At 41.9% G+C, this 12,448-nt stretch overlaps 1 protein-coding gene across 2 annotated transcripts in view; it reads left to right on the forward strand.

Annotated features, from left to right (window-relative positions):
- LOC139380426 (TNF receptor-associated factor 3 interacting protein 1) overlaps nucleotides 1–12,448 on the forward strand; it is a 46,858-nt gene that overhangs the window by 12,109 nt on the left and 22,301 nt on the right. For both annotated transcript variants that reach the window (XM_071123086.1, XM_071123087.1), the window contains exons 3-6: nucleotides 1,874–2,035; nucleotides 2,832–2,960; nucleotides 3,225–3,650; nucleotides 3,750–3,824. In XM_071123086.1, coding sequence (XP_070979187.1) covers nucleotides 1,874–2,035; nucleotides 2,832–2,960; nucleotides 3,225–3,650; nucleotides 3,750–3,824 — 792 coding nt within the window. The remainder of the gene's footprint in view (nucleotides 1–1,873; nucleotides 2,036–2,831; nucleotides 2,961–3,224; nucleotides 3,651–3,749; nucleotides 3,825–12,448) is intronic.

Raw genomic sequence — 12,448 nt, forward strand, 5'->3', positions numbered from 1 at the left:
TTGAGAAAGCCGATCCGAGAGCAGCGCCCACTTTTTTTTTCTCCTAACTATAATCGTAATAACAATTTGAATGGCAAATACTTTGCTGCCATAGGAATAGAATGCATAGAACGGGTGTCCCCATATTCAAGTCAAGGATGGCATAATGGGAGGACTGGCGAGTGTACCCAAAGCAGGAAGCATACCCATGTTCTGTGATTTGTTGTTTCAACTAAACTGACATTATAAAAAATACATTCCATTGCATGAGCCACATCAGTTAACCCCTTACATGTGGGAATTGCCCTACATGGATTGGGCTAAAATGAAATATTTCTTACAGAAGAAATATGGAATGCATATGCTTAACCATGGTAGCAATTAAAAGGGAGCATTTTGGCGATTTACGGGGAAATTATTACAAGCTGAGGACAGTTCACAAGACTAAATTCAAACATTACTCTGTTGATTTTATGTGCAATTTACATTTAGTACTTTTTTCCGCATTTGTTGATAACGAGATCTGGATTTCAGTAACATAATAAGAATGTTCTTGAAAAATGTGGGGTATGTGCAACATAAGACAAAAGATTGACACGGGTTTGAGTGATCGATAGGTGTAAGTGGTGTTTGCAAGTTGCCACGTTCCTTTCCAAAGTGTGCACAGTTCCTAAGTAATTTCAATGTACTTTTATGACTCAAAGAAGAGTCTTCAACTATAAGGTGATTTTAAAAAATGTATTAAAAAAATGTAATCTATTTAATTATTATTATTATTTTTTCTCTCATATACCTTTTGAGGAACTTGATCAAGCACACTTGTCGTTTTTTTATGTTGTTGTTTGGAACACAGCCCTGTGTACCCACCTTTACACAATTACTCTTGTTGTTGATGCAATCCAAAAAAACTGGCATAATTTGAAAGCTTGTTCTATTGCCAACATAACTAGCTAAACTATAAAGTATGATCTTAGTGCTAGGCTTTCACAAGGCAATTCAGAGAAGCCGATTTTGTAGTTTTGGTTTGTGTATAGAATGGAGACATGAGTGCATTTAGATGTGTGGTCCGAAGCAAATTTTCTACACAGTACAACAAATGGGCTCATTCTGTTCAGGACAACCCAGGGTATCTTGTGACTAACTCTACATCAAGCATAGTGATCATAAACTTTGACACTGTATAAAGTATTACATCAGTTTTATGATATGGAGCTGTGAAGTGCCCATTTGGACTCGCAGGTATTTGGCTTGCTTATATGACATCAAAGCGGTATTTATTATAACCCTCAACGTCTCATCGTTCAAAATATACTGAGTAATTTACAGCCTTTCCCCTCACTCAGAAAACAAAAAATGTGCTAAAGTTGCCCAGGTAGCGGGAGGGATTCGGGAAGTTTCTTGTCACAAGTGGTGCTCAAATTCAGATGGTCTGTCTGTCAAAATCCATACAGAGCTGTGAAGCGGAGACGCTGAGCTCTGACATCATGTATAGCATGTAACTGTACATCCACTGCATTTTCAACCCGTATATACGGGTAGGAGTGTAAAGGGCTACCATCATTTGATTGAACATTCTACATTACCATGGAAATTATTGCATCACAATACCAGGCAGCCATTGCGAGTGTACCCATTAGTTTGCCAGTCAAATTGCTAGGGTTAGCGGATCCAAGCCCGTTCTTTTATAAAAAGTTTTCTTAAACCGTTCTGACGTTTATTTTCATGACTGCCTTCATCCTTAACAGTCGTTTTATACGGTAATTGCGTCAGACCTACTCAGCGGTTTTGTTATGCTAACCTCAGAGGGAAAAAAAACATTCCCGTTGGATGATGGACTGGGAACAACAACTTTAAGACCTTTCAATCCCTTTCTACCTCTCTCTCTCTCCTGCAGGATAAGGATGCTAAGATGGCGTTCCTGCAGAAGGCCATGGACGTGGTAATGCTGGTGAGCGGCGAGCCCCTGTCGGCCAAGCCGGCACGCATCGTAGCCGGCCACGAGCCCGAGAAGACCAATGAGCTGCTGCAGGCTATAGCTAAGTGCTGCCTCAACAAGGTCTGTCTGCTTGGAATGATTCATGTTCATGTACAAACACACACACACACACACACACCCCAACACACACACGGTCCACAAAAGGGCCTAAGCAACATACTGTAACAAATACATTTTACATAGACAGGAGAGGGCACTTCTCCCAGACATTGTAAAGAACACAAGATGGGCTAATTCTTGCTGCAAATACCTTGGTCGTTTCTGGCGTACATGCACACTGGGGGAAAAAATGTCACACATCAACAATTAAAACAGAGTAATCCAGATGAATGTCATGCATGTTTACGCACACTATTGGAGCTCCTGGGTCTGAAGAGGATCATTCTAGTACATTTTAATTGGACCCAGCCAGTGTAAATAAAGGGCTTCGAGCTCAGGGGAACTCTGCCATGCCTCCCTGAGGTTTCATTGTAGCAGACTGTTCATACACATGTAGATTAATCGAGTAGCTAGCATACATCGCATTGATTGTAACAAGAACCACAATGGAAATAAGTCTGTAGACTTTGTGTTTTTAATCCTCAATAGATGTATTGTTGTACTCGAATGGCTGACGCAACTAGATATGTATGCTACATAGGTCTTTAAAAAATGTAATTAAATTCATTATTGACAGACCGGTGTGCAGGTTGTTCTGGATAAAGATTGATGTGTGCTAGTAATCTGCACTCCCCATACAATACATCACCTGGAAAGAAAATGAAAATCCCAATAAACATACTTCATGAAAATTCACACAATATGGTAGAACGTGAGTTAACGATCATGACGGTCCCCTGTGTCATGTCGTCCCTAGCTGTCCAGTGAGGAGGCAGTGAAGCGGGTGCTGACGGGGGACAAGCTGGACCCCAAAGGGAAGGCCAGCACCTCCCGTTCCCAGGACAAGGAGAACCGGGAGGGACGAGAGCGCCACAGAGACCGAGAGGTGAGACCAGACACCTAGAACTCATCGAATGGACAAGACTTATCCCCTCAGACCATTCTAATTCTATGGATGAGAATGCCAGACATGGATATCTGTCACCACTAGTTTCTGTCATTCAAAAACCAGTTTCTCTTTTCAACTTTAACCTCTAACTGTATCTAGACTAGTCATACAGGGGCCGTACTGCTGTGACTGTTTATTTTACCACAATGTGTTGAGGCTGGCGGGGATGGTGACAATGCAAGTGTGTGTGTGTCTCCCCAGGAGAGGAAGGAGATACGAGAGCACAGCGTCGGTGGAGGCCGGGAGAAGAAGGACCCGGACCAGCCCAAAGAGCAGGAGGACAGGCGAGGCAACAAGGAGAAGGAGCCCCGCCGCGAGGGAGAGCGGTCGGAGAAGGCCCGCGAACGAGACCGGACCAAAGACCGCGACAAGGACAAGAGCCGGGACCGAGAGAGGGACAAAGACAAGAGAAGAGAGAAAGACGGGGAACGAGACAAGGAGAGGGAGAAGGACAGAGGCGGAGAGAAGAGCAAAGACAAGGAGACACACAGAGCGAGAGACCGATATAGGGAGGAAGATGGAGACAGGGATAAACGGCGAGAGAAGGGAGAAAGGGAGAAGGCGAGAGAGACCAGACACAAACATGGGGAGGAGAAGACCAAAGTGCCAGAGAAAGGGGACAAAAAGGTAGCGCATGTCAGTCATTCCATGGCTCTGTCCCGTTTTAAATCCTTAACGTAACAGTAGCAGCACGTGTTTCTATGAGATCCGTGTGTGTGTTTTTAGGCCAGAGCGTCAGAGGAGTCAAAACACCGACCACATCCAGAGGAGCCCAGTAAAACGACCAAACCTGAACCAGCGGTAAGCTCTACCCTCTCCAATGAGCAGTATCTACTATTGTCAGCCATCATTTTGGGTGCGCGTAGAAAGGAGTCATGACTAGGCTTGCGGTGTTCATTACATTTTGTCAGACGGTTATTGTCATGCAAAAGGCTGCCGGTCTCATGGTAATTGAATGTTAGTTAAGATGAATATGGATAGCACCACTCATACAAGCCTGCATACAAGCCTCTGATGAGCACCTTTGGAACATCTACATTTAAAACATTCTAGTGAATCTATTGAATATACACCATCCCAATTAAATTAATTCTTTATTTTAGGAAGGTCTAAAGAAACATGATATGGAAATGTATTTCAGAGGAACAGAATTTAAGTTGGCCTACTGTAATCTGGTTATGCATAGTAGACAAGATATGCTTATAAGTTCTGTGCCATTATTTTAGATTATATGATTTTATAGTAAGAACAATATCATTGAACTGAGTGAAATAGGATGGATAATTTTCCCATTCTGGAGCGAGAGTGCACGCATATGAAGTGATCATTTGAAACAGGTTCTATATGCTAGATTTAGTTATTTGGCAACTTCAGTGAATGATAGACACCTTGGAATGCCTTAGAAATCCCCCCCCCCCCCCCCAAAAAAACAAATATATATATATATGGGCTGCATGATGCATCCTATAGGCTATTGGTGATTTAAAAGTCTCATCAACAAAAAAGCTTGCGCTCTGTTCCTTGCCTCAGGCTGCACACGCTGTTCTCTCATCAAGTGATCATATTTTCATCCATCAGACTTCTCAATTTAATCTTGTTTTTATTCATATGTAAAATTAGTTTTGATTTAATGTGGCCCGTTATCAAACGGTTAAGAGAAAAAAAAAGACATGTAGTCCATATGCACTGGAATGGTGAATAGAGGCCACTTTCCCGCCGGGACGTTTTTCGCTCATGTTGAGTAGGCTACTCCGGTAATTTCGCTGTGCCACAGGTGATATTCCACCCAAACTCTGTATGCCATGGGCTCTCCAACCCTGTTCCTGCAGCTACCCAGTGCTTAATTTGGGAACAACGATCATAACATGTATTCACAACTAAACATATTTCACTAAGCTCCCGAGTGGCGCAGCGGTCTAAGGCACTGCATCTCAGTGCTAGAGGCGTCACTACAGACCCTGGTTTGATTCCAGGCTGTATCACAACCGGCCGTGATTTGGAGTCCCATAGGGTGGCGCACAGTTGGCCCAGCGTCGTCCGGGCTAGGGTTTGGCCGCGGTAGGCCATAATTTGTAAATAAGAATTTGTTCTTAACTGACTTGCCTAGTTTTAAATTGAAGAAAAATAAAAGCTGTTGACAGTCCCTCTCTCTGCGTGCTGAAGAAAGGAATGAAGGAGAGAGTAGAGGAGATGTGGTGCGATATTCTGTAGCTAAAGGTAATGTGGCAGTTGCAATTGTGAAGGGAAAAAAAGTCCTATTACTAGGCTATTCAAAATCTAAAACAAATTCACTATCATTGTTGGATAAATCTGAATGAGTTTAATTTGGGCTAAACCAACTGTACCAAAGATATCTTAAATCAGTATTTAAAAAAAAAAAAATGTCTGCCATGTGTAAGATACGGTTGGTTATGTATTGTATAACGGCACAATCATTATTTTAATTCAGGATTTTTTTCGGGCTTATATATATATATATATATATATATATGCCTATGGTTATGCATAATCTCTAATATGCATAAGGGTGTTTTTGAATTATCACCTTAGAAAAATCTGTCCATTTCGTTCTGTTAGGCTTTGAAACAACATCCACAAGGACCATGTTTTAAACTCAGTTTTAACCTATTGTTGAACTTCTTTCTTCAAATTGATCAATCACAGTGAGTTTTAAAAGCACATACTGTTTTGATGATAAATGTTTGGGATTTTTGAATGCGTTTGCGTTGATGTCAGAGTGGATAGAGGAACAATGGAGTCCTGAATACCAGGCCATTAGTGACCTGATGATTTTTAGCGAGTTGGGTACTACTAACACATTTTTTACTGACTCATGACTGCCCGTGTGGCGGTAATACGGTCAACAGCCCTAGTCATGAGTGCATTCAAGTGTGTGTACCACTGAATATTTTCTTCACAATAGACAAACGTAGGCTCTTTCTGTTCAGAACAACCCAGGGTATGACGCAATGTCATCTTGTAACTGTACATCAAACATCGTGATCACAAACGTTGACACTGTATATGACATTTATGAGTTTTATGATATGGAAATGTGAAGTCAAAGCAGTATTTATTATAATCCTCAATGTCTCATCTTTCAAAATCCATAGTCCTCCTAATTTACAGCATTTGCCTCACTCAGACAACAAAACATTTGTAAAGGTTGCCCAATTAGCAGGAGCGATGGGGGTCACTTTTCGCGTGGGGTGCTCAATTTCACAACGACTCCCAATCAAAACCCATAGATCACTGCGAAGCGAAGAGACACAACTCTGACATCATGTATTGCATGTTACTGTACTGCCACTGCGTTCCAATTTAGGTGTTTATCAGTGCCCAAATCTGCCATTTTCAACGCATGTACGGGGTAAGAGTGTAAAGGGCTAAGGCTTGCCCTATTGCCTAGGACAAGTGAACTGAGCAGTCGTGCAAGTTGAGCCTGCTCTGAGATTGTTGAGCCTGCTCTGGGATTGTTGAGCCTGCTCTGAGCTTGCCCCATTTGGGTAGGTGATCAAATAAAAAAATGAATACAACCAAACTGCAAAGAATTCTAGTAGCCTGAAACTGATATTTTTGGTTCCTCTCCATTGTTTCAGTGAAAGACAAACAATTTGTGGCATTTTATGGCAGTCGGCAAGTTAAGCCTGCTGAGTTTTTTTTACTGATAACCAAAATACAAAGAATACGGTTACGTATTACGTTACAGCCTTATTCTAAAATTGTCCCTCCCCCAGCAAAAACAGGTTTTTAGAAATACATAAAAAATAAACCGAAATACCACATTTAAATAAGTATCCCAAATTCTTGGGTATGATGCTACAAGCTTGAGACACATGTATTTGGGGAGTTTCTCCCATTCTTCTCTGCAGATCCTATCAAGCTCTGTCAGGTTGGATGCGGAGTGTTGCTGTACAGCTATTTTCAGGTCTCTCCAGAGCTGTTAAATCGGGGCTCTGGCTGGGCCACTCAAGGAAATTGAGACTTGTCGCGAAGCCACTCCTGCGTTGTCTTGGCTGTGCGCTTAGGGTCGTTGTCCTGTTGAAAGGTGAACCTTTGCCCCAGTCTGAGGTCCTAAGCGCTCCAGAGCATGTTTTCATCAAGGATTTCTGTGTATTTTGCTCCGTTCATCTTTGCCTCAATCTTGACTAGTCTCCCAGTCCCTGCCGCTGAAAAAGAACCTCACAACATGATGTTGCCACCACCATGCTTCACCGTAGGGATGGTGCCAGGTTTCCTCCAGACGTGACGTTTGGCATTCAGGCCAAATAGTTCAATCTTGGTTTGATCAGACCTGAGAGTATTTAGGTGCATTTTGGCCAACTCCAAGCAAGCTGCCATGTGCCTTTTACTGAGGAGTGGCTTCTGTCTGGCCACTCTACCATAAAGGCCTGATTTGTGGAGTGCTGCAGAGATTGTTGTCCTTCTTGAAGGTTCTCCCATCTCCACAGAGGAACTCTGGAGCTCTGTCAGAGTGACCATCGGGTTCTTGGTCACCTCCCTGACCAAATCCTTCTCCCCCGATTGCTCAGTTTGGCCGGGCGGCAAGCTCAAGGAAGAGTCTTAGTGGTTCCCAACCTCTTCCTATTCAGAATGATGGAGGCTACTGTGTTCTTGGGGACCTTCAATGCTGCTGAAATGTTTTGTTACCCTTCCCCAGGTCTGTGCCTCGACACAATCCTGTCTCGGAATTCTTTCAACCTCATAGTTTATGCTCTGACATGCACTGTCAACTGTGGGACTTTATATAGACAGGTGTGTGCCTTCCCAAATCATGTCCAATCATTTAAATTTACCACAGGTGGACTCTAGTTAAGTTGTAGAAACATCTCAATGATAATCAATTGAAACAGGGTGCACCGGAGGTCAATTTCGAGTCGCATAGCAAAGGGTTTGAATACTTATGTAGAAATACCTTATTTATTTGTTATTTTTAATACATTTGCTAAAATGTCACTGTCATTATGGGGTATTGTGTATAGCTTGCTGAGGAATTAGTTTTATTTAATCCATTGTGGATAAAGTCAAAAGGTCTGAATACTTTCCGAAGGCACTGCACATGCATGCATTAGGGGTGTGAACGTAAAAATGTTTAAACGAAGTTGGGATTGTTAATGTTATTTAAAAAAATCCCAAACCAAAAAAGTGTTTTTAATGTTAATCACAGTGCTGTTATAAACAAACTACGATGAACAGGTCCCCATCATTATCATCAAATACTTCTGCGTTAGTAGGAGATACAGGGTCATGACAAAGTATTTGCCCCTGTTCTGATTTAAATCGTTTTTGCAATAAATTTTTTGTTACACTGAAGGTTATCAGATCTTCAACCAAAACCTAATATTAGATAACGGGAACCTGAGTGAACAACTAACAACAAAAAAATCTTACATGAAATAATTATCTAATAAACAAAGTTGTGCAAAACCCAATGCCCCTGTATAAGAAAGTATTTTATTATTACAGTCAATAAATAACTTGTTGTGCCACCTTTTAACTGCAACCAAACACTTCCTGTGGTTGTTGATCAGTCTCTAACATCACTGCGGAGGAATTTTGGCCCACTCTTCCATGCACAACTGCTTCAACTCAGCAACATTTATGGGTTTTCAAGCATGACCTGCTAATTTTTGTCCCTGCTATAACATCTCAATCACATTTAGGTCTGGACTTTGACTAGTCTCGGTTCCAACACTTATTACCGAGTTCCAAACTGCCTCTGGAAGCAACATCGGCACAAGAACGAGCAGCCGCACACAAGCCTAAGATCACCATGCGCAATGCCATGCGACAGCTGGAGTGGTATAAAGCTTGCCACCATTGGACTCTGGAGCAGTGGAAACTCTCAGGACGAATCTGGGTTTGGCGGATGCACCAATGAATACTGCCAACTGTAAAGTTTGATGGAGTAGGAATAATTGTCTGGGGATGTTTTTTCATGGTTCGGGTTAGGCCCCTTAGTTCCGGTGAAGGGAAATCTTAACAATACAGCATACATTGACCTTTAGACGATTCTGTGATTCCAACTTTGTGGCAACAGTTTGGGGAAGGCCCTTTCCTGTTTTCAGCATGTGTCAGGTTAATCTGAAGACAGTTAATTAGATCAACTATATATTTAATTGTTACCCTATTTTTAAATTAATCATGTAACAATTAACTCATTAGGATCTGGGGCACCATGAGAGCAGTTCTTTAAAGAGTTACCATCTCCAAAATTAAACTCTAGAAGGTCTTTACCTATTTGTGAACAGTCAACTTATTAACCATAACCTCGTATCATATCACCATTATGAACAGCCTTCATGCATCTGCAAAAACCAAGCCTTACTTGTGATTCGGTACTACACAAATTGGTTTAATTATTTATTTACCAACTAATTAAATGGGAACACAGGATAAACACACACACTGCACCGGTTGGAGATGTAATATGCTGAAAACAGGTCCCTAGCGGAATGAAAACATGGATACTTGTTAAAGAAGAGATGGAGAGAACGACAGAGACACAACATTGCCACATTCAAAAACTACTCTCACCTACAATAACCATATATTTGCACACGAACCGCCGCCCACTTTGAGCAAGAAATCATGAGTGTATTGACGTGAAATGCCTGGGTTTGCCAGGGATCTCTCGGTAAACGGGCCAGCCTTGGAAAGGGGGTTGGGCCTTTTTGCGGCACGCTTGTAAGGCCCTGATTGTCCAAAATGGTTCAAGCATCTTGTCTCCATTTGTCCTTCTTCATAGTTGTCTGTTATCCGGTGACTTGTCGTGTAGTCCTGAACCGTTCTGATTTTCCCTCCATTCGCCCTGGATCGACTAGCCAGCCGTATCGAAGGTTCCCCAATAGGGTGATGAGAGTAGCGTAATACGATGGTTTGAGCAGAGCAACCGGATGGTCCTACTTAAATTTGATTTTGAAGATACCTTATCGGCTTCACGGCCTTCGTCAGAACCTTTGGAATTTTTTAAATGTGGCTAATTTAAAGATAACTCACAAAAGCTCTGACGAAGGTCTTGAGGCCAATACGTAAAGCTTATTAAGGAGCAGTGATACTATCAAGAGCAGAGTGCGGGTTTCAACTTTTTTCTCATTTTATTCAACTGTTGCCATGCACCTGCAAAAATGATAGCTCAGATGTGCGAGTGCCTTTTTCAATTTATAACTGTATAGCTAAAACCACTATTGGCTAAACAGGATAAATAAATTATTTGATAAACACTTGTTCATTGACTTAGTGAAATGATTCACATACGCAATAACCTCCTATGGGGTTACTGACCACTATTCATTGAATTTATAATTAATAGTAAGTGTGGATTTATTTGGCCTTTGGGAGAGCACAGCGCATGGAAGAAAACAGCCGCGGGAAGGGTGCTGGAGGTTCTGCAGGTAAATTGAAATAAATGTACCATGTTATATAATTAATTGACTCATGTCTGTACAGAAATGAATTAATTCATTGAAATTACTACACCAGAGAGCATAATTTTACCCGGAGAGGATCAATTGCTTATTTAAAAAAATTGTTGTGGATTGTGTTGTATCACATCACAAGCGCGTAGGCCTACAGTCAGGCAGCACGCGCGACATCTCAAACAGCTGATTAGTTGTGGCTGTCAATGAACAGCAGGCCACAGCTAAAAGGCCTTTCACAATATTTTTAAATACAATTTCTGTCATTTCCTCATTGTGCAATCTGTCTCCATTCTTTTCATTGGCCTATGCTATTGGTTGCATTTAAGACAGGGTCATTTGTTTCATTGCTCTCAGTATGTCAGTATACCGATTGCCTATTGTAATTATGACTGCGGACGGTAGTACTTCATTGCCTCCTAGCATTCATACGCAACTGGACTGGCAATCACGGAAACTGCACTACAGAGGGTAGTGTGTACGGCCCAGTACATTGGGACCAATCTCCCTACCATACAAGACCACTATATCAGGCGGTGCCAGGAAATCCCTAAACACTGCACGACAAGCAATACCGATGCACCAAGTCTGGATCGAACAGAACCCCCAAGCCATAAGACTGCTACATATTTAACCAAATAACTACCCGGACTATCTACGTTGACCTTTTTTGTCACAAACTTTTTTGACTCCTCACTTATGCTGCTGCTACTGTTTATTATCTATCCCGTTGTCTAGTCACTAACCCTACCTATATGTACCTATCTACCTCAATTACCTTGTACCCCTGCACATCGACTCTGCACTAGTACCCTGTGTATATAGCCAAATTATATACAGTGCCTTGCGAAAGTATTCGGCCCCCTTGAACTTTGCGACCTTTTGCCACATTTCAGGCTTCAAACATAAAGATATAAAACTGTATTTTTTTTGTGAAGAATCAACAACAAGTGGGACACAATCATGAAGTGGAACGACATTTATTGGATATTTCAAACTTTTTTAACAAATCAAAAACTGAAAAATTGGGCGTGCAAAATTATTCAGCCCCTTACTTTCAGTGCAGCAAACTCTCTCCAGAAGTTCAGTGAGGATCTCTGAATGATCCAATGTTGACCTAAATGACTAATGATGATAAATACAATCCACCTGTGTGTAATCAAGTCTCCGTATAAATGCACCTGCACTGTGATAGTCTCAGAGGTCCGTTAAAAGCGCAGAGAGCATCATGAAGAACAAGGAACACACCAGGCAGGTCCGAGATACTGTTGTGAAGAAGTTTAAAGCCGGATTTGGATACAAAAAGATTTCCCAAGCTTTAAACATCCCAAGGAGCACTGTGCAAGCGATAATATTGAAATGGAAGGAGTATCAGACCACTGCAAATCTACCAAGACCTGGCCGTCCCTCTAAACTTTCAGCTCATACAAGGAGAAGACTGATCAGAGATGCAGCCAATAGGCCCATGATCACTCTGGATGAACTGCAGAGATCTACAGCTGAGGTGGGAGACTCTGTCCATAGGACAACAATCAGTCGTATATTTCACAAATCTGGCCTTTATGGAAGAGTGGCAAGAAGAAAGCTATTTCTTAAAGATATCCATAAAAAGTGTCGGTTAAAGTTTGCCACAAGCCACCTGGGAGACACACCAAACATGTGGAAGAAGGTGCTCTGGTCAGATGAAACCAAAATTGAACTTTTTGGCAACAATGCAAAACGTTATGTTTGGCGTAAAAGCAACACAGCTCATCACACTGAACACACCATCCCCACTGTCAAACATGGTGGTGGCAGCATCATGGTTTGGGCCTGCTTTTCTTCAGCAGGGACAGGGAAGATGGTTAAAATTGATGGGAAGATGGATGGAGCCAAATACAGGACCATTCTGGAAGAAGACCTGATGGAGTCTGCAAAAGACCTGAGACTGGGACGGAGATTTGTCTTCCAACAAGACAATGATCCAAAACATAAAGCAAAATCTACAATGGAATGGTTCAAAAATAA

Source organism: Oncorhynchus clarkii, chromosome 22 (assembly GCF_045791955.1).
Source record: "Oncorhynchus clarkii lewisi isolate Uvic-CL-2024 chromosome 22, UVic_Ocla_1.0, whole genome shotgun sequence".
NCBI classification, from domain to species: domain Eukaryota; kingdom Metazoa; phylum Chordata; class Actinopteri; order Salmoniformes; family Salmonidae; genus Oncorhynchus; species Oncorhynchus clarkii.